We start from the raw sequence: 24,658 nt of genomic DNA on the forward strand, positions 1-24,658 counted from the left end.
ATTCATTAGTACCTTGTAGTGTTGTCTCGATACCAAAATTTTGGTACCGGCACCGGTACCGGCGAGGGTTAGTGATTTAGAAATAGCTAAAACACTAGCCATGTCTTAAAGCACCTCTTCCTGAGGGCGTTTTAAGTATTATAACTTCATCTTTATCGTCAGTTTTTAAGCCAAAATGCGTCCATTCTCCCTTTTCTGTCGACACACTGTGTCTGTTGTAAGTACTCCGTGATTGTGCGCTACCGAAAATGATCATGATCCCAGAGGGGTGTATACTACCGAAAATGATTCATTAGTATCGCGGTACTATACCAATACCGGTATACCGTACAACCCTAGTACCTAGGTACTTTATTAAATGTGCTGTACTGTACAACCCTCTGGTCCTACCATTACACAAAAAGCCCGACAGCAATGGAGTGAATGGCTCAGATCGTTTTTTTTACATTCATCATGCTTCGGTTGATGAATAAACCAAGAACTACACGGAGAAGAAGTTGCCATCTACGACAGTTCTCTCTTGTGAATTTTTTGAAGGTATGTAACATTAATGTTTTCCCATTCGCAAGCTTTAAAGTTTTAGTATTTTAGCCTAATGTTAACTGGCGTGGCTAGCTGGCTAAGATTACTGTGAGACGTCTCTGTCTCGGGTTCCTCTTGGACCACCGGGAAAGGCACAACACTCTCTGATGTGGTTTTTACAATTGTTTTAATTTTTCCTTACACAAGTTTCTTTTTGGCTTTTTCAGCTCTTCTCACATATAATGTCTCTCTTTGGCTTTTCAGCTCTCTCTTTCTGTGTCCTTGCTTCCGTGCTTTCCAGCTCCCCTCCCCCTCATGGTCTCCGACGCTGCTAATAAAGGAACAGGTGATTAGATACCTCGTTCCAGCTGAGCTATCCACTCACCTGTCTGCTGCTTCATGGCCGGCCCCTGCACACACCCCGCCCGCAGGGAACGCGTGAACCACGCCCCTCTCCACAATTACAAACTAACATTCCAAATTAATACATTATTTAACATATGCAGAAGTTGTGCATTTTTCTCTGGTCCTACCTGAGCTAGTCAACATCTGGAACGCCTCACTCTGAAGGGCTAGTTTCATACCCCCTACCCTTTATTATGCCCACTACCCCTACATCATACTTGCCAACCTTTCAGTGAATTCTAGTTATATATATATATATATATATATATATATATATATATATATATATATATATATATATATATATATATATATATATATATATATATATATATATATATATATATATTTATTTTATTATATATATAATACATTTTGCGAAGTGGCCCATAATACTGGGCTGTGAACGGTGCTGCGCTGCCGCCGCCATGTGCTTCGCTCTCTGTTCATGACTGAGTATATCATTTCGGCCACTGTGTTCAGTGGAGAAGTCTGTTCTACAAAATGTACAGGCAACATACCCCTTCCCCTTCGAACTGTCCTGGATGAACTGAAATTCTTGTTTCCATTCGTTTTGGAACTTGCAAGCGTATTTCTTCATCTTGCTCGTCGACGGTGTCGCCATGTCTGTAACTTCCTCGTTCTTATGCTTCGTCTCCTTGTTGTGTGCGCAGTTGTGCACTCTACTCTCTAAAAGCCGTAGATGTTATGACGTCATTGGGCAGGCAAGCTTTTTATATTGTGGGAAAGCGGACGTGAGAACAGGCTGTCCCCACTCAGGTCCGCATTGAGCTGGAGGGGGCGTGGCCTCCAGCTCCGGCTGAATAACGGGAGTTTGTCGGGAGAAAATTTCTGCTGGGAGGTTATCAGGAGAGGCGCTGAATACCGGGAGTCTCCCGGTAAAACCGGGAGGGTTGGCAAGTATGCCCTACATGCAAAGAGTCTTTGGGACACCACTACCTTCACAGGAACACACAAAATGGAGGGATAGGACTAAAAAGTAGGGGCTGGAGGTGAATTGAGACTGGACCTTAAACTTGAAAATAATTTTTAAGAGGGTGTACTGTAAATACAATGGAGGTAACATGTACTTGTACATGTATAGGGGCTGTTTGCAACTTGCTCAACGTTAAGTTTTTCAAAAACCAAAAAATATAACAAGAACACCACAGCCTAATTTGCGTTACTGTTGGTGGTTTAACAGAACATATTAATGTTTAATGTCTATATTTTCACAATTACTATCATATTTTCCGGACTGTAAAGCGCACTGGTATATAAGCCGCACCCACAACATTTTAGAAGAAAAGAGTATGTTCCATGTATTAGCCGCACCGGACAATAAGCCGCAGCAGTATTTTGTGAAATTAGTTACTTACACAGAACGATTTTGTACATTTTTATTTGGATACCTTAATTGCTTCCAAACGGTGCCTGTAACATGGCAGTAAAACGGCTGATCAAACAAAACGGAAGTCATCGTCATGACCAACAGGCTCCAAAAACTAGCTCTCCAATCAGCTAAACAGACTCAGTAACTCCACAGTGACGTTTTGGTGAACTTACTGAATAATTTGTGAAATTGAAACAATACAAAAAGAATGCCATTGTAAGTTAATAATACTAACATAGACACTCCTGTTAGCATATTAGCTAATGCTAACAACGCAAGCTTGATTACATTGCTATAGCGCGTACAAATATACATGAAAACACTCCTACAGACATTACCCATAGGACGGTTTAGTAAGTATAAACAGTTTTAGTTATATTGTAAAACTTACAAATGTTGCTTGGAGTGACGAATGAAGAATCCATAAGACTATTAAATCTATGGACGACTAGAAGACGGAACGGCAGTTGTACTTCCTGTTCAAAGCACTAAACGGAAGTAAATACTGTAGCCGTTTACCCCGCAGCACCTGCAGTGAGCGAACTTGTCTAAAATCAATCAATCAATCAATCAATCAATGTTTATTTATATAGCCCTAAATCACAAGTGTCTCAAAGGGCTGTACAAGCCACAACGACATCCTCGGTACAGAGCCCACATACGGGCAAGGAAAACTCACCCCAGTGGGACGTCAATGTGAATGACTATGAGAAACCTTGGAGAGGATCGCATATGTGGGTAACCCCCCCCCCCCCCCCCCCTCTAGGGGAGACCGAAAGCAATGGATGTCGAGTGGGTCTGACATAATATTGTGAAAGTCCAACACATCAGCGAAAGTCCAGTCCATAGTGGGGCCAGCAGGAACCATCCCGAGTGGAGACGGGTCAGCAGCGTAGAGATGTCCCCATCTGATGGACAGGCTAGCGGTCCACCCCGGGTTGGGAGCAGAGTAGAAAAGAAAAGAAAAGAAACGGCAGATCAACTGGTCTAAAAAGGGAGTCTATTTAAAGGCTAGAATATACAAATGAGTTTTAAGATGAGACTTAAATGCTTCTACTGAGGTAGCATCTCTAACTTTTACCGGGAGGGCATTCCATAGTATTGGAGCCCGAATAGAAAACGCTCTATAGCCCGCAGACTTTTTTTGGGCTCTGGGAATCACTAATAAGCCGGAGTTCTTTGAACGCAGATTTCTTGCCGGGACATATGGTACAATACAATCGGCAAGATAGGCAGGAGCTTGACCGTGTAGTATTTTATACGTAAGTAGTAAAACCTTAAAGTCGCATCTTAGGTGCACAGGAAGCCAGTGCAAGTGAGCCAGTATAGGCGTAATATGATCAAACGTTCTTGTTTTTGTCAAAGGTCCAGCAGCCGCATTTTGTACCATCTGTAATCTTTTAATGCTAGACATAGGGAAGCCCGAAAATAAAACGTTACAGTAATCGAGACGAGATGTAACGAACGCATGGATAATGATCTCAGCATCGCTTGTGGACAAAATGGGACGAATTTTAGCGATATTACGGAGATGAAAGTAACACTCTTAATGTGCGACTCAAACGAGAGAGTTGGGTCGAAGATAATACCCAGATTCTTTACCGAGTCGCCTTGTTTAATTGTTTGGTTGTCAAATGTTAAGGTGGTATTATTAAATAGATGTCGGTGTTGAGCAGGACCGATAATCAGCATTTCCGTTTTCTTAGCGTTGAGTTGCAAAAAGTTAGCGGACATCCATTGTTTAATTTCATTAAGACACGCCTCCAGCTGACTACAATCCGGCGTGTTGGTCAGCTTTAGGGGCATGTAGAGTTGGGTGTCATCAGCATAACAGTGAAAGCTAACACCGTATTTGCGTATGATGTCATCTAGCGGCAGCATGTAAATACTAAAGAGTGCAGGGCCAAGAACCGAACCCTGGGGAACTCCGCACGTTACCTTAACATAGTCCGAGGTCACATTGTTATGGGAGACACACTGCATCCTGTCAGTAAGATAAGAGTTAAACCAAGACAAGGCTAAGTCTGTCATCCCAATACGCGTTTTGATACGCTCTAATAAAATATTATGATCAACAGTATCGAAAGCGGCGCTAAGATCAAGAAGCAGCAACATAGATGTAGCATCAGAATCCATCGTTAGCAATAGATCATTAGTCATTTTTGCGAGGGCTGTCTCCATAGAGTGATTTGCCCTGAAACCGGACTGAAAAGGTTCACAGAGATTGTTAGACGCTAAGTGTTCATTTAGCTGCTGTGCTACAATTTTTTCGAGGATTTTCGAGATAAACGGAAGGTGGGACACCGGTCGGTAGTTTACCAGGAGATCAGGATCGAGGTTAGGTCTTTTGAGTAGAGGATGAATAACCGCTTTTTTGAATGCTAGGGGAACAGTGCCAGAGGAAAGTGATAAGTTTATAATATTTAACACTGATGGACCTAGTAATACAAAAAGCTCCTTGATAAGTTTCCCAGGAATTGGGTCAAGTAAACATGTTGTTTGTTTTGTCCCATTTACACATTTTGACAATTCCTCCAATGTTATTTCATCAAAGAGAGAGAAACTATTTTGGAGGGCGGTATCCGTCGTATATACAGTCGTATCTGTGTTAATAGAACCCAGTAAGAGTCGTCGTTGTGGCAGCATTAATGTTGCGGCTGCTATAGTAGTTATTATTATTATTATTAGTTTGTTGACAATGAGTCAGAACTTCGAATTTGATAAGGTAATGATCGGACATTACTTTAGTGTACGGGAGTATCGTAACTTTAGAGATGGTGACACCCCTGACAAGCACTAGATCTATCGTATTACCGTTGCGATGCGTGGGTTCATTTATTATTTGTGTAAGACCACAGCTATCAATTATAGTCTAGAGCGCCACGCATGGAGGGTCCGATGGGGTATTCATATGGATATTAAAGTCCCCCATTATGATTATATTGTCGGCGTGCGTCACTAGATCAGCAACAAACTCTGAGAATTCACTGATGAAGTCCGAATAGGGCCCAGGGGGGCGGTAGATAACAGCCAGGTGGAGAGGCAGCGGTGTGACAAACCTCAAAGTGAGCACCTCAAACGAGTTATATTTATTATTTAGGTTAGGTGTAAGATTATAGTTTTCATTGTATATTAGTGCGACACCCCCTCCCCTTTTAAGAGGTCGGGCAACATGTGTATTGGTATAGCCAGGAGGAGATGCCTCATTTAGCGCAAAAAAATCGTCTGGTTTGAGCCAGGTCTCGGCGAGACCAACGACGTCAAGTTTGTTGTCTCTAATGACTTCATTAACTAATAACGTTTTGGAAGGTAATGATCTTATGTTTAAAAAGCCCATATTATAGGTAGAGGGCTGTTTTGAGGATTGTTTGTTGAAATTATCCGAAGTAGCAATATTAATAATGTTGTGTTTATTATGCGTATTGCACTTTAAATAGTTTCGACCATATCTAGGAATTGATACGACTGGGATATTCAGATTGTTTGCTTGATGTTGCGATAAACTGAACGCATCATAGTTAGCTACCTCAGTACAATGTATGTCTGCCTCTGACACGGTCACAAAAGAAAAAACATTATGTGAGTTGTGTTTTATTCTAAGAGAATTGCTATGTGTGCAGGGATTATCCAGCCTGACGCCGGCTAGTTCTAGTTTAAATGGCTTCTTACCCGGAGACTCCACGCTTCTTTGGTTAGCTTTTCTCTTTGTTGTTAGCCCTGCTCGGCATCCCCGCTTCTGCTTCCGCTCGCACCGCTTATGTCGTCTCCATTGGCGGTCACCGCTAGCACTTGACTCCGCTGCTACAAAGGCCGCTCGATGTAGCCCACGAAGTATTCCCATGCTAGCGAGGAGGTCCACCGTACATGCATCTTTCAGTCTATAACGACCCGATCCATCCACATCCAGAATTGTCTGTCGGTCGTATGTGATCACAGAGTGTTCACGCTTTGAGCCAGCCATGAAATTGACAGAAATGACGGGTGTTTTTTGCCAAATCGCTCTGCACTCCCAAGAGCGTTAGCATAGCCGCAGCAAACCCATGCGCCGCCATCTTGAATATATACATATATATAAATATATATGTATAAAATATATATGTATAAAAAATATATGTATAAATATAATGGCCGTAAGCAAAGAAAAAAATCACTAATTAGCCACACCGTTTTTAAAAGCCTCAGAGTACAAAGCGTAGGAAAAAAGTAGCTGCCTATAGTTCAGAATTTACAATAATTCTATCAAATGAAAATTGCTTGCCGGTTCAAGGAATTAGTTTGCCATTTGGGCTTGTCACTCAAAACTGTCTCGTACGCGCAGAGCGCGTCCACAACACAAAACAATCCAAGAGAAGCAACTAACAATTTTCCATCATGTTGTTGTTATGATAGAATATACTTTCAATGATAGCTAACATTGGTATCAACACTATCTATCATTAACTAACAACTAGGGTTGTCCGGATACCAATATTTTGGTACCGGTACCGGTAGCAAAATGTATTTCGATACTTTTCTAAATAAAGGGGACCACAAAAAATTGCATTATTGTTTTTATTTTAACAAAAAATCTTACGGTACATTAAACATATATTTCTTATTGCAATTGTGTCCTTAAATAAAATAGTGAATATACTAGACAACTTTTCTTTTATTAGTAAGTAAGCAAACAAAGGCTCCTCATTTAGCTGCTGACGTATGTAGTAACATATTGTGTTGTTTTCCATTCTATTATTTTGTCAAACTGTTGTTTGGATGCTTTACATTAGTTTTGGATGATACCACAAATTTGGATATCAATCTGATACCAAGTAGTTACAGGATCATACAATGGTCATAATTCAAGTCCTCATGTATCCAGGGACGTATTTACTGACCTTATAAACAGAGTATACATTTTAAAAAAACAAAAAAAGATTTTGTGATGCTAAAAAATATTGATGTAATCATAGGAGTATCGACTAGATACGCTTCTGTACTTGGTATCATTACAGTGGATGTCAGGTGTAGATCCACAATGACGTTAGTTTACATTGTGACGCCGGTAAGCTACGTACGGTGTGTAGTGAAGCATGTTTAGCTATTTCTGGTCCTGCAGGGACAATACTTGTAAGAAACGTACTTTATTCGTCGCCATTGAGGCGAGGATTAGTGATTTAGAAGTAGCTAAAACACTGCCGACTGCGGCTGGACGTTAGCTGCTAGCTATCTAGCCATGTCTTAAAGCATGGGGGCGTTTCAATGATATAGCTTGACCTTTATCGTTAGTTTCCATTCTCCCTTTTCTATCTACACACTGCGTCTGCTTGTAAGTACTGTTCCTCTGCTGGTAAAACCAGCAATGTCACGGCATGACAACGACGCCCCGTCATGCCCTTTAAAAAAAAGGGGGGTTAAGGGGTAGACCAGTACTTTCTAGAGGCGGTATTAGGGATGATGTTTGATTAGAAATTATCGAGTTTGAGCCTATTATCGAATCCTCTTATCGAACCGATTCCTTATCGATTCTCTTATCGAGTCCAGATAGGTTGTTGTATATGGAAAAAAACACAATATTTGGTTTAACAAATCACTTCACATTCTCTACTGCTCGCTACTATAGTATTACCATATCTGAGTTATTGTGCAGAAATGTGGGGAAATAACTACAAATGTGCGCTACATCCGTTAACTGTGTTACAAAATAGATTAATTAGACTGATACATAATGTTGGATATAGAGAACATATAAACACTTTATTCATTGAGTCAAAAATATTAAAGTTCAATGATTTGGTAAAATTGCAAACAGCTAAAATTATGTGATATTAAATGATGGAATGGATTAAGTAAAGAAGTTAAACATTGTACTGATATGATCCAGTTTAAGAGGTTGTTCAAATGAATAGTGCTTACAAAGTACAAAAAAGAAGAATTATGAGAAATACTTTCAACCTTATTGAAAATAAGATATTCTTCATCTCAGTATATTAATAATGACTGAATTAATTAATTACATATTACAAAACTGTTGTATATACTAATTCACAGATATTTTATTATAAAACGGTCAGTAAATGATGTATATATTTGTAAACGCTATGAAGTGGGAAAGGGGTAGGATTAAATAAGCTTTACTTCTTCCTACTCCTGTAAAGTGAAATGATATGAAACTGTGATGTATTATGATGTGGTCGGATCATGTTTTGTTTAGTTATGTTCTGTTAGTTTTGGACTTCTTTAGTTGTTTTGTGCACTTCGGGGGTTTGTTTTAGTCACCATGGTTACTTATGATTTTCACCTGCCTTGTACGCGCACCTGTTGCTCATCAGAGACTCTATTTAAGCCTGCCTTTTCAGGTCACTCGTCGTGGCTTCATTGTTTGCATTTGCAACAGTTACGTTGGCATTCTGGTTTTCGAGCTCATGATTCCTGTGCTAAAGTTACCTTAGCTTCTAGTATTCCTGTGCTAAGTAAGTTTTTGCTTTAGCTTCTCGTGCGAACGGCACGTTTTCCTTTTGTTTCGTTCCTGTCTGTTGTAATGTGTATGATTTATCAGAAATAAATCATCTCCTACCTGCACGCTTTCGTCCGGAGCCGTCAGTTTTGCGTCCCGGGAACGAACCGCAGCACGCTGCACCCCACTGTGACAAATGACTGAGCTACGTCAGAATATGTCTCCCTGGGAGGTTCACTTTTGCGCACCCTGCCTGTCACCTGCGGTGTACCCCAGGGATCTGTCCTCGGCCCCACCCTGTTCACCTTGTATCTGCTACCCCTTGGCCGTATCATCAGCAGGCATGGAATTTCCTTCCATTGCTATGCTGATGATACGCAGCTCTACCTGCAAACAATGCAAACCTCACCCTCATCTCCAACGCCCCTCTCCATTCTCACCACCTGCCTGGAGGAGATAAAGGCATGGATGAGCATCAACTTCCTACCCGCAACCTCCGCTCCTCAAACACTAACCTGCTCAAACCCATCAGGACAAAGCTACAATCTATGGGCTGCCGGGCTTTCTGCTCGACCGCTCCCGAACTTTGGAACGCTCTCCCCGACCATCTTAGAGCACCACAGTCGGTCGACCATTTTCAGAAGGGACTAAAAACCCACCTTTTTAGCACAGCTTTTATCTAATTTCTCTGCCTTCTTGTTTTTAAATGCACTGCTTGCTTATCTGTTTTTTATCCAGTGCTTTCATGCTTTTTATTTCTATTTTTTATCTATGTTTCTGTTTGTGTGTCATGATTTAATTTCTATTTTAATTTTTTATTGTATATTCTTACTTTCTATTTTTATTTTTATACTATGTAGCACTTTGAGATTTTAACAAATGTAAAGTGTGTTATAAATGCAATTCATTATTATTATTATTATTATTACTACGTGACGTCATTTCTTGTGATGTCTCACGGGGCATTTCTTGTCGGGACGGGATTCGTTCCCAGGGATTCGAATAAAGAACCAACTCTCTTTCTTTACTATAGTGGTCTCGATAACGGGTACCGGTTCTCTAAAAGGGATTCGAGTCCGAGTTCGAGCATCATCCCTAGGCGGTATAGTACCGAATATGATTCATTAGTATCGCGGTACTATACTAGTATCGTTATACCGTACAACCCTACTAACAACACACATTATTACTGTGTGTGTGTGCATGTGTGTGTGTGCGTGTGTGTCTGTTTGTGTGTGTGTGTGTGACGGAAGGTGTGTTTCCATTGCAGTTTTTTTACAAAATAAAAGCGATATTTCTATAATTTCGACAAAGTACATCTGCGACTTGTAGGTGTTTTCGTCATGAGCCGTAATTCTTGTAAAATCTCGTCCCGCGAGACTCCACTTTGAGGAAGATGGACGTTTTTTGCGATTCCACTATTTTGGAGCTGTGATTACAATTATAGCCGCAGCTGTTGCTGTGATGTCAATAGAAGACAAAGGCAGCGGGTGATCGCTCAAAGGCAACGTCCTTACGTATGGCAGAGGCCACGAATGAGGTATTTTTGGGAAAGAATTGTGAACAAAAAACTTACCGAAAAATTGTGGATTCAAGGGCCCCCTCGACGTTGGTCGGGCATGTGGGTCTCTCCGAGCCGGGAAGGGACCCCCAAGACGACCCGGCGCCACCTCGCTCCGCCGATGACCGATCGAAAGTGTCTGAAACCAGCTCCTGAGACCGTAAAAATGTTTTAGCGATATTTGAGAGGTTTTTCGAAATATGGGTGTTTCCATTACGAGTTTCTAATTGCGATATTTTGGTTTTGCGCACTTCTAGGGGTAATGGAAACACAGCTAGAGAGACACTACTAAAGCATGTACTACAAAAGATGCAATTTTACAGTCCCTCCTGACGTTATAACTGGGCTAATGTTAGCATGTGACCACATGTGAGCAAAAGCAACAAAGTATCACAGAGTGCGAGCAAACAGACCACGTAAGAACGTCCGACACAAACAGTCAACAATACCGAGAGCTGCTGAGTCGTGATCACAGGCAGGTGAGTCTCCTCGTCATAAAACAGGTATGGAGCTCAGCGCTCAAGCCAGAGGTAAAGTGGCTGAGAGAAGGCACAAACAGGAAGTAGAAGAAAAATAAGAGTGCTGGACAGGAACTAAATACAAAAACGACAGGAAAACAACACACACGTCCAATTTGTGAAGAGCGACACGACAATGCGGAAACAAAGGAAAGTTAAAATGTCAAAAACATAAAATTATTTTTGTTTTACTTCCGTCTTAAAGTTGCACCTGCTCAACTCCTGTGTTAGACTTAGACTTAGACTTAGACTTCCTTTTTATTGTCATTCAAATTTGAACTTTACAGTACAGATAAGAACAAAATTTCATTTCATTAGCTCATGGTAGTGCAGGATAAAAAAGCAATAAGGTGCATATATAAATACATAAATAAATAGGTTACTGTACAGATAAATATATTGCACTTTTTCACATGGGTCCACATTTATGGATGTATGTTATATTGTCTTTTGTTTTTTATTCCAGCGAGTTAATCCATTTTACCTGTGCTTCTCTCATCACACCCTTGCTTCCACTTCCTGCCCAAGTGTGCCATGTTTTCTCTTCATGTCTTTTTACTTTGCTGCTTCCTGTTGAGTCTTGTTTTTGAGTATGTCTTTGCCTGTTGCTGCCCTCTTTGACAGAGTGGTGTTCCTGTCTGGACATTTACTTTGTAGTGTTGCCTGCCACTTGACTTTTCCTGTCTTTCTGTTTCACATCCCCTGTTTTTGGAAAAACAAGGCACAATTAGTGCACTACTTAAGTACAGGAAGACGCCAGATCGTTACTTTCGCACTCCTCTGCATGACATCCTGCGTGTGCACAGAGAAAGTTTCCTAATTCCTCCCCCCACTTCATATATTGCCCATGTTCATCGTAAAGTTGACGATGCTCCTTCCTCTTTCTGGTGCGAACTTGCCTCTTCCTGCTTTGCGTTGCTGCTCAGTCCCTGCTTTTTACAAACGTTTGTAGTTTTGAGCTATTTTCCATATTAAATGACAAATAAATGTTCTGCTAGTTTTATCCCGTCTTTACTTCACATTGTTGTCTGTCCTTGCGTCCAAAGCAACACACTTTTCCAGGACTATTTTTTTTTTTTTAAAACATGTAAATCCATCCATCCATTTTCTACCGCTTATTCCCTTCGGGGTCGCGGGGGGCGCTGGAGCCTATCTCAGCTACAATCGGGCGGAAGGCGGGGTACATCCTGGACAAGTCGCCCCCTCATCGCAGGGCCAACACAGATAGACAGACAAAAATACATACATATATTTCAATACATACATGCATACATTTTTTTACTATATACAGATATTTTTGTGAATGTGTGAATTATATTGATATGGCGCTTTGTCTCCAGAGACTGAAAGCGCTTTTACATAGTGAAACCGATTATCTACATTCAAGCTTCATTTAAACCAGTATGGGTGGCAGGACCATTGCTAGGAATTCCGGGTCCCCTGAAAGAATATTGGTGTGGGCCCCTCTATCCCATTTGTTGCCACCTTCAATTTTGTTGTTTGTCAGTGTTATGGACGGTGCCTGGTTTGATAAACCCAATTTGTGCAGTGCTTCCTCAAATATTTTCTGTTATGCCCCCCCACTTTCCACCATGACCATAGATAGTATAATTTGTCCATAACATTGTTATAAAGATACCTCTGCATAACATTGTAAGTTTATTAACATTTAAGGAAAAACACACCGATCTTTCCTTGTCTCCCACCATGGTTACAGTGAAGCCAAGTGCTAGTAGCAGAATATGATGAAGTGTATAATCATATTCTGCTACAGCAAAAAAAGCATGTTCCCCGAGGCTACACGCGGCGTGGCGCAGGTTGGGAGAGTGGCTGTGCCAGCAACCTGAGGGTTCCTGGTTCGATCCCCAGTTTCTACCAACCCAGTCACGTCCGTTGTGTCCTTAAGCAAGACACTTCACCCTTGCTCCTGATGGGTCATGGTTAGCGCCTTGCATGGCAGCTTCCGCCATCAGTGTGTGAATGTGTGTGTGAATGGGTGAATGTGGAAATAATGTCAAAGCGCTTTGAGTACCTTGAAGGTAGAAAAGCGCTATACAAGTATAACCCATTTACCATTTTACCATTTACAACTAATTGAGAAGGACTGGATTAACGTCCGACAAGTATTATTATGTAAAATGTATTATTAGTTGTCTTAATCTCATTAAATTGATTTAAAACATGTTATTACTACTCTGTTTGCAAATACAATTTCAATTAACCATTGAACAAATAGGTAGAGGGTATTTTATTGTATTTAACAATCAACCACTACTATGAAAAACTGCCTCTTGTGGACTGCCTCAAGATAGTCCACAAGTAAATATGTATATTTTAACTTAAATGTGCAAGTAAAACAAAGAGCGCATGCAATACGTTGTTATGAAACAAATACAAGATGTTATGTTATGAAACAACAACAAGCCTCATCTAATTTCAATGAATGTTTAAATTGGCTTGTTTTTTCACTATAAGGCTCATCAGAAAGCCTTTTTGTTAGCAAATTTGCTGATGAGGTCTTTAAAGTCCAATTGACTTTGAATTGTAAGTCAAGCAACGCGATTTAGCCTCTTGGTTTGTTGTGGATCTGAAATAATTCTTTACTAGTTTCAGTTTTCTAAATGCCCTTTCTCCACCTGCAAAAGCCAAAGGCAATGTATTTTACTTTGTTGTTGTCAGCTATTATGGTGTCTTTTATTTTATATCGCTATGAAAACAAACAGCAACAAATCTTTGAATATTTAACTTTTTTGTATTTAGTCCCACTAATAACACATTTTACAAGACCACATTGAACACATCATGAAAACGCAACTAACATTCGTCAGATGCTCATAATTAGTAATTAGTAACAACATTTTATGATTAATATCCATAAATTAACATTCTTAATAAATGAAGAATAAGCACACATTATATTGGGCAGTCATATTGTTGGAGTTGTCCGACTTTTTTGTGGCCATAAACGCATCACTGGCGGAGCTTAAGTGCCATGAGTGCGAGCAGAATATGACAGACGACAAAGAGTTGGTTTTGGCCTAGTTTGTACGGCAGAAAATTACCAGTTTCGCTAGATATACGTTTTTTCAGAATATTATTCATGTAGTTACGGCCGAATATAAACAGTTTTGTTCAATAAAGTGATCGTTCAAAAACCTGTCCTCCTTAAAGCGTCTCAACAGACATTACAAAAATTGAACAGTGTTGATGAATATTGTTTTATCTGTCAGGGCCGCTTGTTGTCACCTGTCATTCACAGTTACATTACAATAGTAGATTTGATTTGTTTTGTGCACTCCATATTCTTTGCTGTGCGCAGAGGAGGGTTGAGAAGTGGTGGTGAACCGGAACGTTGCTTATCTTTTAGAAAGGAATGTCTATTGTGAGCGAACTGTGGTGCTGAATTTCCCCCAGGGATCAATAAAGTACTTTCTATTCTATTCTATTCTATGCTCCTACCCCTGCCCTCCTTCCCAACTCTTTTCTGGTGTCCGGAATTGTGCTTTTTGGAGGGTCATCCTAAGCCTGCTGGAGTTCGCTCGCACTCACTTAATTGCAATGAGGAAGAATACATTTTAAAACATATATTTTAATACAGAGACACGTATAGTTTAATACATTTTAATACAAAATACATATATTTTTAGTACATACATACATCTTTACAAAATATACATACCTTTGTAATTAACATTACAAAGTACAGTACGAGGAACCAAGTTGAATATGCAAGTTAAGCTATTGCAAGCAAAGCTAATGTATTCTTATTCAGTAGGAGTTTTACCTGGAATAGGATGATGATGTCTTTGTTATTGTCACTAAATGTCAATGCCATTTCTTCCCCTGTGTTGTTGGCTGCGGCCGAGTCGCTAAAGGTGCCAAATGCAGGAGTTGCAGCCGTACATCTAAGTTGGGGACGGCGTGGCCCGGTTGGTTGAGCGGCCGTGCAAGCAACTTCAGGGTTCCTAGTTCAAACTCCGGCTTCCACCATCCTTCGTTGTGTCCCTGAGCAAGACACTTCACCCTTGCTCCTGATGGATTGTGGTTAGGGCCTTGCATGGCAACCATCAGTGTGAATGGGTGAATGTGGAAATAGTGTCAAAGCGCTTTGAGTACCTTGAAAGTAAAAAAGATCAGATTGGAAGTATTTCCTCCACTTGTCTTGATTTTGGCGTCACAAATATTGCAGAGAGCGTATACTGCATCGACTTCACATTTGAAAAAGATGAGCCACATTTTAGAGCTTTTTCTATTTGGCATTGTTGGGTTTTTGTCATGAAACATTAATGGGTTGCAAGATTACTAAGAACACGTCTGCTTTGAAATCGCCTGTTTTCCTCTCAAGTGCTAGCAAGTAGTCACCACCTGCAAGTGCTAATTCGAACAGACATAACGTCACGCGCAACCCAGGCACCAAAACATGGCACCGCGGCAGCTTACGTGAATCGGTATGGTAGTACCGGCTGGTATCGGTCGGTGCCAAAAAAGTACTGGATTCGGTGACCATTCATATTGACAAAGCATGATCATAAGGGAAGACATGTTTATTTTGTAAATGCAGTTAAACCGGATGTATGGCATAGCACTTTAATTTTGAAGCCAGAAAAATGTGATTGGTTTGAGAAAGGTTCTTGACATGTTTTGATGTCAGATCGAGTGTTTGCAATAAAAAAAGCCTCCCTTCAACTTCCTGTCAACCGGCTTTCATTTCGGTTGAGCACTTTTATTTAATCTTACTTACTAAATCAGTCGCAGTAAAAATCTAAATGTTATGTTATCACTGCACCTTAACCGTAATCTGAACACGGAAGTGAAGCATCACCCACCTGAACGACGCGCGCAGCAGGCGTTTGCTGCAGGGATGTCGCCTCCTCTCACAGCGAAAAACAGTCCTTTCTTGCCATGGCTTTGAACCTGATATTTCCATAAGGTAGACGACCTTCCTTTGTCCATTTCTGCTCGCTGTGTCACGTCAGTAGCAAGTGAACTGCAATATATATATATATATATATATATATATATATATATATATATATATATATATATATATATATATATATATATATATATACACATAAACATTTTACCATACATAAATATATTTTTGTATACATTACTTTTCATTTTTGACCTTTCTGTTTCAGTGCAGCTCCCTCTGCACACACAAAGTTACATTTGTAGAAACAAACTGCATGTTGGCAGTGATTTTAATTCCAGATGCAGAAATACTTGTTCTGCAAAGTCAATCATGCACTGTAAAAGTCAATGGATTTTACAGGTAAAAAGTGGCTGCTCAGGCGCTAGAATTTTACCATAAAAAAAAAAGGGTGCCAATTTTCAATTTATAGTAATTCGGTCTTACATATTATCGTAAATTTTACGGTAAAATTCTGACGTCTGAGCTGAGGTGGTATTGTAAGGGCCTGCAGTTTTAAGTAGAGACACTGATTCATGAGTAATATGGCTGAGGATTATCTTTCCTATGCTTGTCATACTTTCAGAGGTTTGACATTTGAACCACTCCCAGAACATTTAACCGCCGACAAAAAAGAGCGTCTGTCCCTCTTAATTTATGGACGGGAGGAAAGTTGCGTCAGTGAAGCTTAAAAAAACCCAGCACAAATGCTTTATTGTTATATTGATGGTGTCCATCCAAGATTAATCAAATCAGGCAACTATTAAAAGCAATAAAGGTTAAAGATGTTTAAATCAAAATTCCCAGTAGAGCAGGGTTGCATTTGTGTTGCTTTGGTAACTTGTATAAATATACAGTCTTCTCCTGTTTATCACTGTTAATTAGTTCCATTAATAATTATAAATCTTTTCATTTCACTTAAAAAAAACTGTTTATGACCATCTAGATACATTTTTGAAATTATCAGAGCCCTTTAGACATGAAATACACTGGTCACGCTTTTACAATTGTTTAATAAAATATAGTAGAAATAATAATACTAATACGATATAAAAGGCCTGATTGAGTAAGATCCAATTAGCACACACTAAACAGCGTGTGCAAACTATAAAATTGTGTGTACCATTGATAACTGGTGCAAAATGGTGTAGACCGCCTTATTTAAATGAGGATTTTGCGTGTACTATCGGCATTATGTGCCCATGTTTTGCAATGTTGAACAAGCAGTACACATCTGTAGTATGTAATCGCAAACTAGACAACAGAAGATACAAAACCCAAAACGAGTGAAGTTGGCACATTGTGTAAATGGTAAATAAAAACAGAATACAATGATTTGCAAATCCTTTTCAACTTATATTCAGTTAAATACACTGCAAATACAATATATTTAATGTTGAAAGGAGAAACTTAATTTTTTGGGGGAAAAAATCATTAACTTAGAATTTAATGGTAGCAACATATTGCAAAAAAGTTGGCTCGGGGGCATTTTTACCACTGTGTTACATGGCGTTTCCTTTTAACAACACTCAGTAAACGTTTGGGAACTGAGGAGACCAATTTTTGAAGCTTTTCAGGTGGAATTCTTTCCCATTCTTGCTTGATGTACAGCTTAAGTTGTTCAACAGTTCAGGGTCTCCGTTGTGGTATTTTAGGCTTCATATTGCGCCACAAATTTTCAATGGGAGACAGGTCTGGGTAGTCCAGACCTGTCTCCCATAGTACCTGCACTCTTTTTCTATGAAGCCCCGCTGTTTTAACACGTGGCTTGGCATTTTCTTTTCTTTCCATGAGAACATTGCTTGGTTGGCAACATATGTTGCTCCAAAACCTGTATGTACCTTTCAGCATTAATGGTGCCTTCACAGATGTGTGAGTTACCCATGCCTTGGGCAGTAATACACCCCCATACCATCACAGATACTCGCTTTTGAACTTTGCGCCTATAACAATCCGGATGTTTCTTTTCCTCTTTGTTCCGGAGGAAACGACGTCCACAGTTTCCAAAAACAAATTGAAATGTGGACTCGTCAGACCACAGAACACTTTTCCACTTTGCATCAGTCCATCTTCGATGAGCTCGGGCCCAGTGTAGCCGGCGGAGTTTCTGGGTGTTGTTGATAAATGGCTTTCGCTTTGCATAGTAGAGTTTTAACTTGCACTTACAGATGTAGCGATGAACTGTAGTTACTGACAGTGGTCTTCTGAAGTGTTCCTCAGCCCATGTGGTGATATCCTTTTCACACCGATGTCGCTTTTTGATGCTGTACCGCTTGAAAGATCGAAGGTCCGTAATATCTTTGCTTATGTGTAGTGATTTCTCCAGATTCTCTGAATCTTTTGATGATATTACAGAATGTAGATGGTGAAATCCCTAAATTCCTTGCAATAGACCACTGAGAAATGTTGTTCTTAAACTGTTTGACAATTTTCTCACGCATTTGTTCACAAAGTGGTGACCCTCGCCCCATCCTTGTCTGTGAATGACTGAGCATTTCATGGAAGCTGCTTTTATACCCAATCATGGCACCCACCTGTTCCCAATTAGCCTGTTCACCTGTGGGATGTTCCAAATAAGTGTTTGATGAGCATTCCTCAACTTTCTCAGTCTTTTTTGCCACTTGTGCCAGCTTTTTTGAAACATGTTGACCATCACAACACTGCAGCGCATTCGTGCATCTGGAATGATCCAACCGCAAGAAAATGCATAAATTATAAGATATATTATGGTAATATATTTACTGAATGAAACAGCAGACACCATCAATTAAATTTGTTTAAATCAGCCCCCTAAGTCATCCAGCAACTATAAAATTATAAAATTATATTGCTGAATAGACGACATGTCTAATTATTTTTTCATATTTGACAGTCCAAATATGTTGACGAGCATACGTAGGACGGGGCTGCAGTGCAATCCCCTCCGTGTTCATAGCCATTTCTGCTCAACGGCCAGTTTGTACGTACATTTCAGGCGTACTAAACAAAGACGTAAAATAGTGCCTGCAGAAATTGTTGTTTTAGCTCAATAATTGTTTTTGCATTTTCTCCTCCCAGTATTTTGGGTGTTCTGATGATCAGCATATATTCTGCATATTCATGAAGACAGACACGCTAAATTGATGTGCTCCTTATTTTGTTCACTCAAGAGCAGCAATCCTCTGTCCTGTCCGCAGTAGAGTAACCTTGCATGTGCTATCAAGTTTGCATGTGCTTTAGGGCAGTTCTCATCCAATTTCCTTCAACTCAATAATAAAACCAAAATCTTACTTGTCGGTACAAAAACCATTCTCGCCAAAAACAACAGCCTGTCCATTACTCTCTGCAATTCCTCTGTCTCACCCTCCTCCCAAGTCAAGAGTCTGGGTGTCATCCTCGACAACACACTCTCCTTTAAAGGCCACATAAACAACATTACCCGGTCTTCTTCGGAACATTAATCGTCTTCGCCCATCCCTCACCCCTCATACTGCTGCCATACTAGTCCATAGCCTAGTCACCTCTCGCCTGGACTACTGCAACTCTCTCCTGTTTGGTCTCCCTCACAAGTCATTCACAAACTTCAGCTTCTTCAGAACTCTGCAGCCCGGATAATCACCAGAACCCCTTCAATCCAGCACATCACCCCTGTTCTGCAGCAACTCCACTGGCTACCCATCAAACATCGCATCCACTTTAAAATAATTCTCCTCACTTTCAAAGCCATCCATAACCTCTCTCCATCATATCTCTCTGACCTGATCCATGTCCATGTCCTCTTCATCCATCCATCTCACTGTCCCTTTATTTAAACTGTCCACCATGGGTGCCCGAGCTTTCAGCCGCTCTGCCCCACATCTTTGGAACTCTTTACCACCAGACCTTCGCAACTTAGATTCAATACCCTTCTTCAAATCAAGACTCAAAACACACCTATTCCTGACTGCTTATTCATTGTAATCATCTTTTCTTTTCTCTTTGTTGTTGTTGTTGTTTATTTTATTTATTTTTTTATTTTATTTTTTATTTATTTTTTTATCCAATTTGATTTTATTGTTGTGATTTTGTACGGTGTCCTTAAGTGCCCAGAAAGGCGCCTTATAAATAAAATGTATTATTATTATTGTTATGTCCCCAAATAAACGTTTATGTTTCGTTTTTGTTTTGGGTTGAAAAAATTAATCAATCCCCACATTGTCCTATCAATTGCTGGGTTACAATCACGTAACCTGGAGGCACTTCCGTGTTTCAGGTGATAGTCTCGAGTCCAATTAGGCTACTGTTTTTTTACCTGCATCAGTGCAGATTTGGGTGTATTTTGAAAGGTTTAGAGACAAATATTTTCAAGCAATTATGAACAAATATTTGAAATGAAATGGAGTGGGTTAAGAAAAAAATATTTGTGGAAAGATTTAAACCATTCATCATCCCCAACACATTACTGCTCGCTTCAACCTCACATCCTTCGAGGGGTCCACAAATTAAGCATTAATTCGTCAAAGACAAAGTTGGATTTATTCATGCATCGGTCAGTAACGTATTTGATTGACATAATGAGAGCCTACCTGCTATGATCGTGACACAAATGAGAAGAAAGATTAGTTTATTTGCAGTTGATTTCGTGCTACAAATATTAGTCTCATCTACAATTCAAGTCTGCAGTTTTTTTTATGGTCTGACATTGATCTTTTAGCTATCAATGACCTTGTTGTTCCACAATGTTTGCTAGCGATATCGAGATTCAGTATATGCTCTTAAGCCTACAAGAGATTTATTAATGTAGTTTATTAATACTACAAAGGATATTTTCTTAATTCTAATGAATAGCACCAAAGACGCTATAATGAGGTCATGCATGTCGAAAAAAGCACAACAATTTAGCTTTAATTAAAGACCTACAATCACAATATTCATTACTAGGACTTAACCTCTAGTACTACAGATCAGGCCCTCACTTGCCATGGGCTCATCTAATGGCCAATATTATTGAAGTATTAATATGTATAGTTCATTTAGCTTTAGCCTAACTAGGCCAACAAATATGTAACACTATGTGGCAAGGGACAACTCTACACTTGCTATATATATTCACATCCAACTTAACTACAATATCAACTAAAGAACATTTGATAAAAGTTCAAAACACAAACACTGAAATGAGCAAATGAAGTCAGAGAGTAGCATATGTTATAAATAATTTCATAGAATAAAACAACAATCTATCAAAGTTAGCAGCATTTTAACACTAATACTTAAAAGGGGACCTATCGTGAAATGTGTCTTTTCTGACTTGCGCATGTTGTTACAAAGTTAGATACTGGTGTAAAACAATGTCAAAGTATCAAATCATAAAGTTCATGCATTTAAGCATGAGATTTGTTACTGGCTGTCGTAGTCTCACCCACCACTGTCAACTGTATATGAAGTCAGACTTATCTTCATTGAGTGCACGCATATACACACATTGGCTGACTATCATTTATAAGGCTCTTTTAGGTTTAATGCCTCCATACTCGTGTACTTTGTTACAAAGAAAAAGCAGCTCTTATGCATTACGCGCTAACAATGTGTATGTTTTAACTGTTCCCCATGTACGGACTGAATTTGGCAAAAGAGCTTTTGGCATTGCTGCCCCTATGGCATGGAATGCATTGCAGACGAAACTGAAACTCACTGAACTACTTCCATTTGGAGTTTTCCGTTCGGTCCTGAGGGACAGATAGCGAGAGAATTTTGCACAGTGCCTGTGTTTTTAAAAGGTGTAAATCTTTATTGTTTTACACTTCTCTTTTATGTATTTTAAAATGTATGTCTCAAAGTATTACTTTTTTGAAACTGCTCTGTGACATGTGCTGTTGACCTCTTGGCCAGGTCACCCTTGTGAAAGAGATCTTGATCTCAATGGGTTTCTTATCTGTTTAAATAAAGGTTCTATATGAGCTTGCATGCAGTTTTCGATGCCCCTTTTTGCAGGGTTTGGCTACAAGAATATGTCATCTTGTAGCGCACAAGGCGAGCTTGATGTCCTAATTTGGACATTAAGAGACAGATTTACTAAGATCCAAACACCACAGTAAACAGCATGTGCAATCTATAAAATTGTGTGTACTATTCGTGGGCGTGTTGCTTGTAATTTACTAACACTGCATGTGCAATTGTAAAGTGGTGGAGACCATCCATCCATCCATCCATCTTCTTCCACTTATCCGAGATCGGGTCGCTGGGGCAGCAGCTTAAGCAGGGAAGCCCAGACTTCCCTCTCCCCAGCCACTTCGTCCAGCTCTTCCCGGGGGATCTCGAAGCGTTCCCAGGCCAGCCGGGAGACATAGTCTTCCCAACGTGTCCTGGGTCTTCCCCGTGGCCTCCTACCGGTCGGACGTGCCCTAAACACCTCCCTAGGGAGGCGTTTGGGTGGCATCTGACCAGCCACCTCATCGGGCCCCTCTCGATGTGGAGGAGCAGCGGCTTTACTTTGAGCTCCTCCCGGATGGCAGAGCTTCTCACCATATCTCTAAGGGAAAACCCCGCCACCCGGCGCAGGAAACTCATTTTGGCCGCTTGTACCCGTGATCTTGTCCTTTCAGTCATAACCCAAAGTTCATGACCATAAGTGAGGATGGGAACGTAGATTGACCGGTAAATTGAGAGCTTTGCCTTCTGGCTCAGCTCCTTCTTCACCACAACGGATCGATACAGTGTCCGCATTACTGAAGACGCCGCACCGATCCGCCTGTCGATCTCACAATCCACTCTTCCCTCACTCATGAACAAGACTCCAAGCTACTTGAACTTCTCCACTTGGGGCAGGGTCTCCTCCCCAACCCGGAGATGGCACTCCACCCTTTTCTGGGCAAGAACCATGGAGTCGGAATTGGAGGTGCTGATTCTCATCCCAGTCGCTTCACACTCGGCTGCGAACCGATCCAGTGAGAGCTGAAGATCCTGGCCAGATGAAGCCACCAAGACCACATCATCTGCAAAAAGCAGAGATCCAATTCTGCAGCCACCAAACCGGATTCCCTCAACGCCCTGATTGCGCCTAAAAATTCTGTCCATAAAAGTTATGAACAGAATCGGTGACAAAGGGCAGCCCTGGCGGAGTCCAACCCTCACTGGAAATGTGTCCGACTTATTGCGGACCAAGCTCTGACACTGATCGTACAGGGAGCGGACCGCCACAATCAGACAGTCCGATACCCCATACTCTCTGAGCACTCCCCACAGGACTTCCCGAGGGACATGGTCGAATGCCTTCTCCAAGTCCACAAAGCACATGTAGACTGGTTGGGCAAACTCCCATGCACCCTCAAGGACCCTGCCGAGAGTATAGAGCTGGTCCACAGTTCCACGACCAGGACGAAAACCGCACTGTTCTTCCTGAATCCGAGGTTCGACTATCCGGCGTAGCCTCCTCTCCAGTACACCTGAATAGACCTTACCGAGAAGGCTGAGGAGTGTGATCCCACAATAGTTGAAACACCCTCCAGTTCCCCTTCTTAAAGAGGGGAACCACCACCCCGGTCTGCCAATCCAGAGGTATCGCCCCCGATGTCCACGCGATGTTGCAGAGTCTTGTCAACCAAGACAGCCCCACAGCATCCAGAGCCTTAAGGAACTCCGGGCGGATCTCATCCACTCCCGGGGCCTTGCCACCGAGGAGCTTTTTAACTACCTCAGCAACCTCAGCCCCAGAAATAGGAGAGCCCAGCACAGATTCTCCACAAACTGCTTCCTCATAGGAAGACGTGTTGGTGGGATTAAGGAGGTCTTCAAAGTATTCCCTCCACCGATCCATAACATCCGCAGTCGAGGTCAGCAGAACACCATCCTCACCATACACGGTGTTGACAGTGCACTGCTTCCCCTTCCTGAGGCGGCGGATGTTGGTCCAGAATCGCTTTGAAGCCATCCGGAAGTCGTTTTTCATGGCTTCCCCGAACTCCTCCCATGTCCGAGTTTTTGCCTCCGTGACCACTGAAGCCGCACACCGCTGGGCCTGTCGGTACCTGTCCGCTGCCTCAGGAGTCCTATGAGCCAAAAGAACCCGATAGGACTCTTTCTTCAGCTTGACGGCACCCCTCACCGCTGGTTTTAGGATGACCGCCACGACAGGCACCAACTACCTTGCGGCCACAGCTCCAATCAGCCGCCACGACAATAGAGGTGCGGAACATGGTCCACTCGGACTTAATGTCCAGCAGCTCCCTCATGACATGTTCAAAGTTCTTCCGGAGGTGGGAATTGAAACTCTCTCTGACAGGAGACTCTGCTAGACGTTCCCAGCAGACACTCACAATGCGTTTGGGCCTGCCAGGTTTGTCCGGCATCCTCCCCCACCATCGCAGCCAACTCACCACCAGGTGGTGATCGGTAGAAAGCTCTGCCCCTCTCTTCACCCGAGTGTCCAAAACATGAGGCCGCAAATCCGATGACACAACTACAAAGTCGATCATGGAACTGCGGCCTAGAGTGTCCTGGTGCCAAGTGCACATATGGACACCCTTATGCTTGAAAATGGTGTTTGTTGACGAGCACAACATTCCAATAACAAAACACTGCTCGGGTTCAGATCCGGGCAGCCATTCTTCTCCATCACGCCGCTCCAGGTTTCACTGTCATTGCCAACATGAGCATTGAAGTCCCCCAGTAGGACAAGGGAATCACCCAGAAGGCACTTATTTTTCCTTTTTTTTTCATTTCCAAGGGTCCGTGTTGGGGCCAAAACTGTTTATTGCATATATTAATAATATGTTTAATACATCCAAAGTACTGAAATCAATACTATTTGCAGACGACACAAATATATTCTACAGTAGTGATGACTATAATGAGCTCATAAATACAGTAAACACAGAACTAAACATAGTAAAAAAAATGGATGGACACAAATAAATTATTATTATTAAGTATTGATGGTACCCAAATTGAAATT

At 41.2% G+C, this 24,658-nt stretch overlaps 1 protein-coding gene across 2 annotated transcripts; it reads right to left on the minus strand.

The window, feature by feature from the left end:
- Positions 1–4,799: 4,799 nt before the first annotated feature.
- On the minus strand, positions 4,800–11,446 carry LOC133663844 (uncharacterized). 2 transcript variants are annotated; one of them, XM_062068549.1, is made up of 3 exons: positions 11,317–11,446; positions 10,330–10,466; positions 4,800–6,233 (listed from the first exon to the last, which is right to left on the minus strand). In XM_062068549.1, exon 3 carries the CDS (start codon positions 6,159–6,161, stop codon positions 5,193–5,195), a length of 969 nt encoding a protein of 322 aa, XP_061924533.1. In that variant the 5' UTR covers positions 6,162–6,233; positions 10,330–10,466; positions 11,317–11,446; the 3' UTR covers positions 4,800–5,192. The 2 variants fall into 2 exon arrangements, with proteins under 2 accessions (XP_061924533.1, XP_061924532.1); XM_062068548.1 differs by lacking the exon at positions 11,317–11,446 and adding an exon at positions 10,764–10,863.
- Positions 11,447–24,658: the final 13,212 nt, after the last annotated feature.

The sequence above is a fragment of the Entelurus aequoreus genome, linkage group LG13 (assembly GCF_033978785.1).
Source record: "Entelurus aequoreus isolate RoL-2023_Sb linkage group LG13, RoL_Eaeq_v1.1, whole genome shotgun sequence".
Classification (NCBI taxonomy): domain Eukaryota; kingdom Metazoa; phylum Chordata; class Actinopteri; order Syngnathiformes; family Syngnathidae; genus Entelurus; species Entelurus aequoreus.

Excerpts from the sequence above, each read along its gene's own strand:
- LOC133663844 (XM_062068549.1), bottom strand. The coding sequence starts at position 6,161 with ATGGGAATACTTCGTGGGCTACATCGAGCGGCCTTTGTAGCAGCGGAG.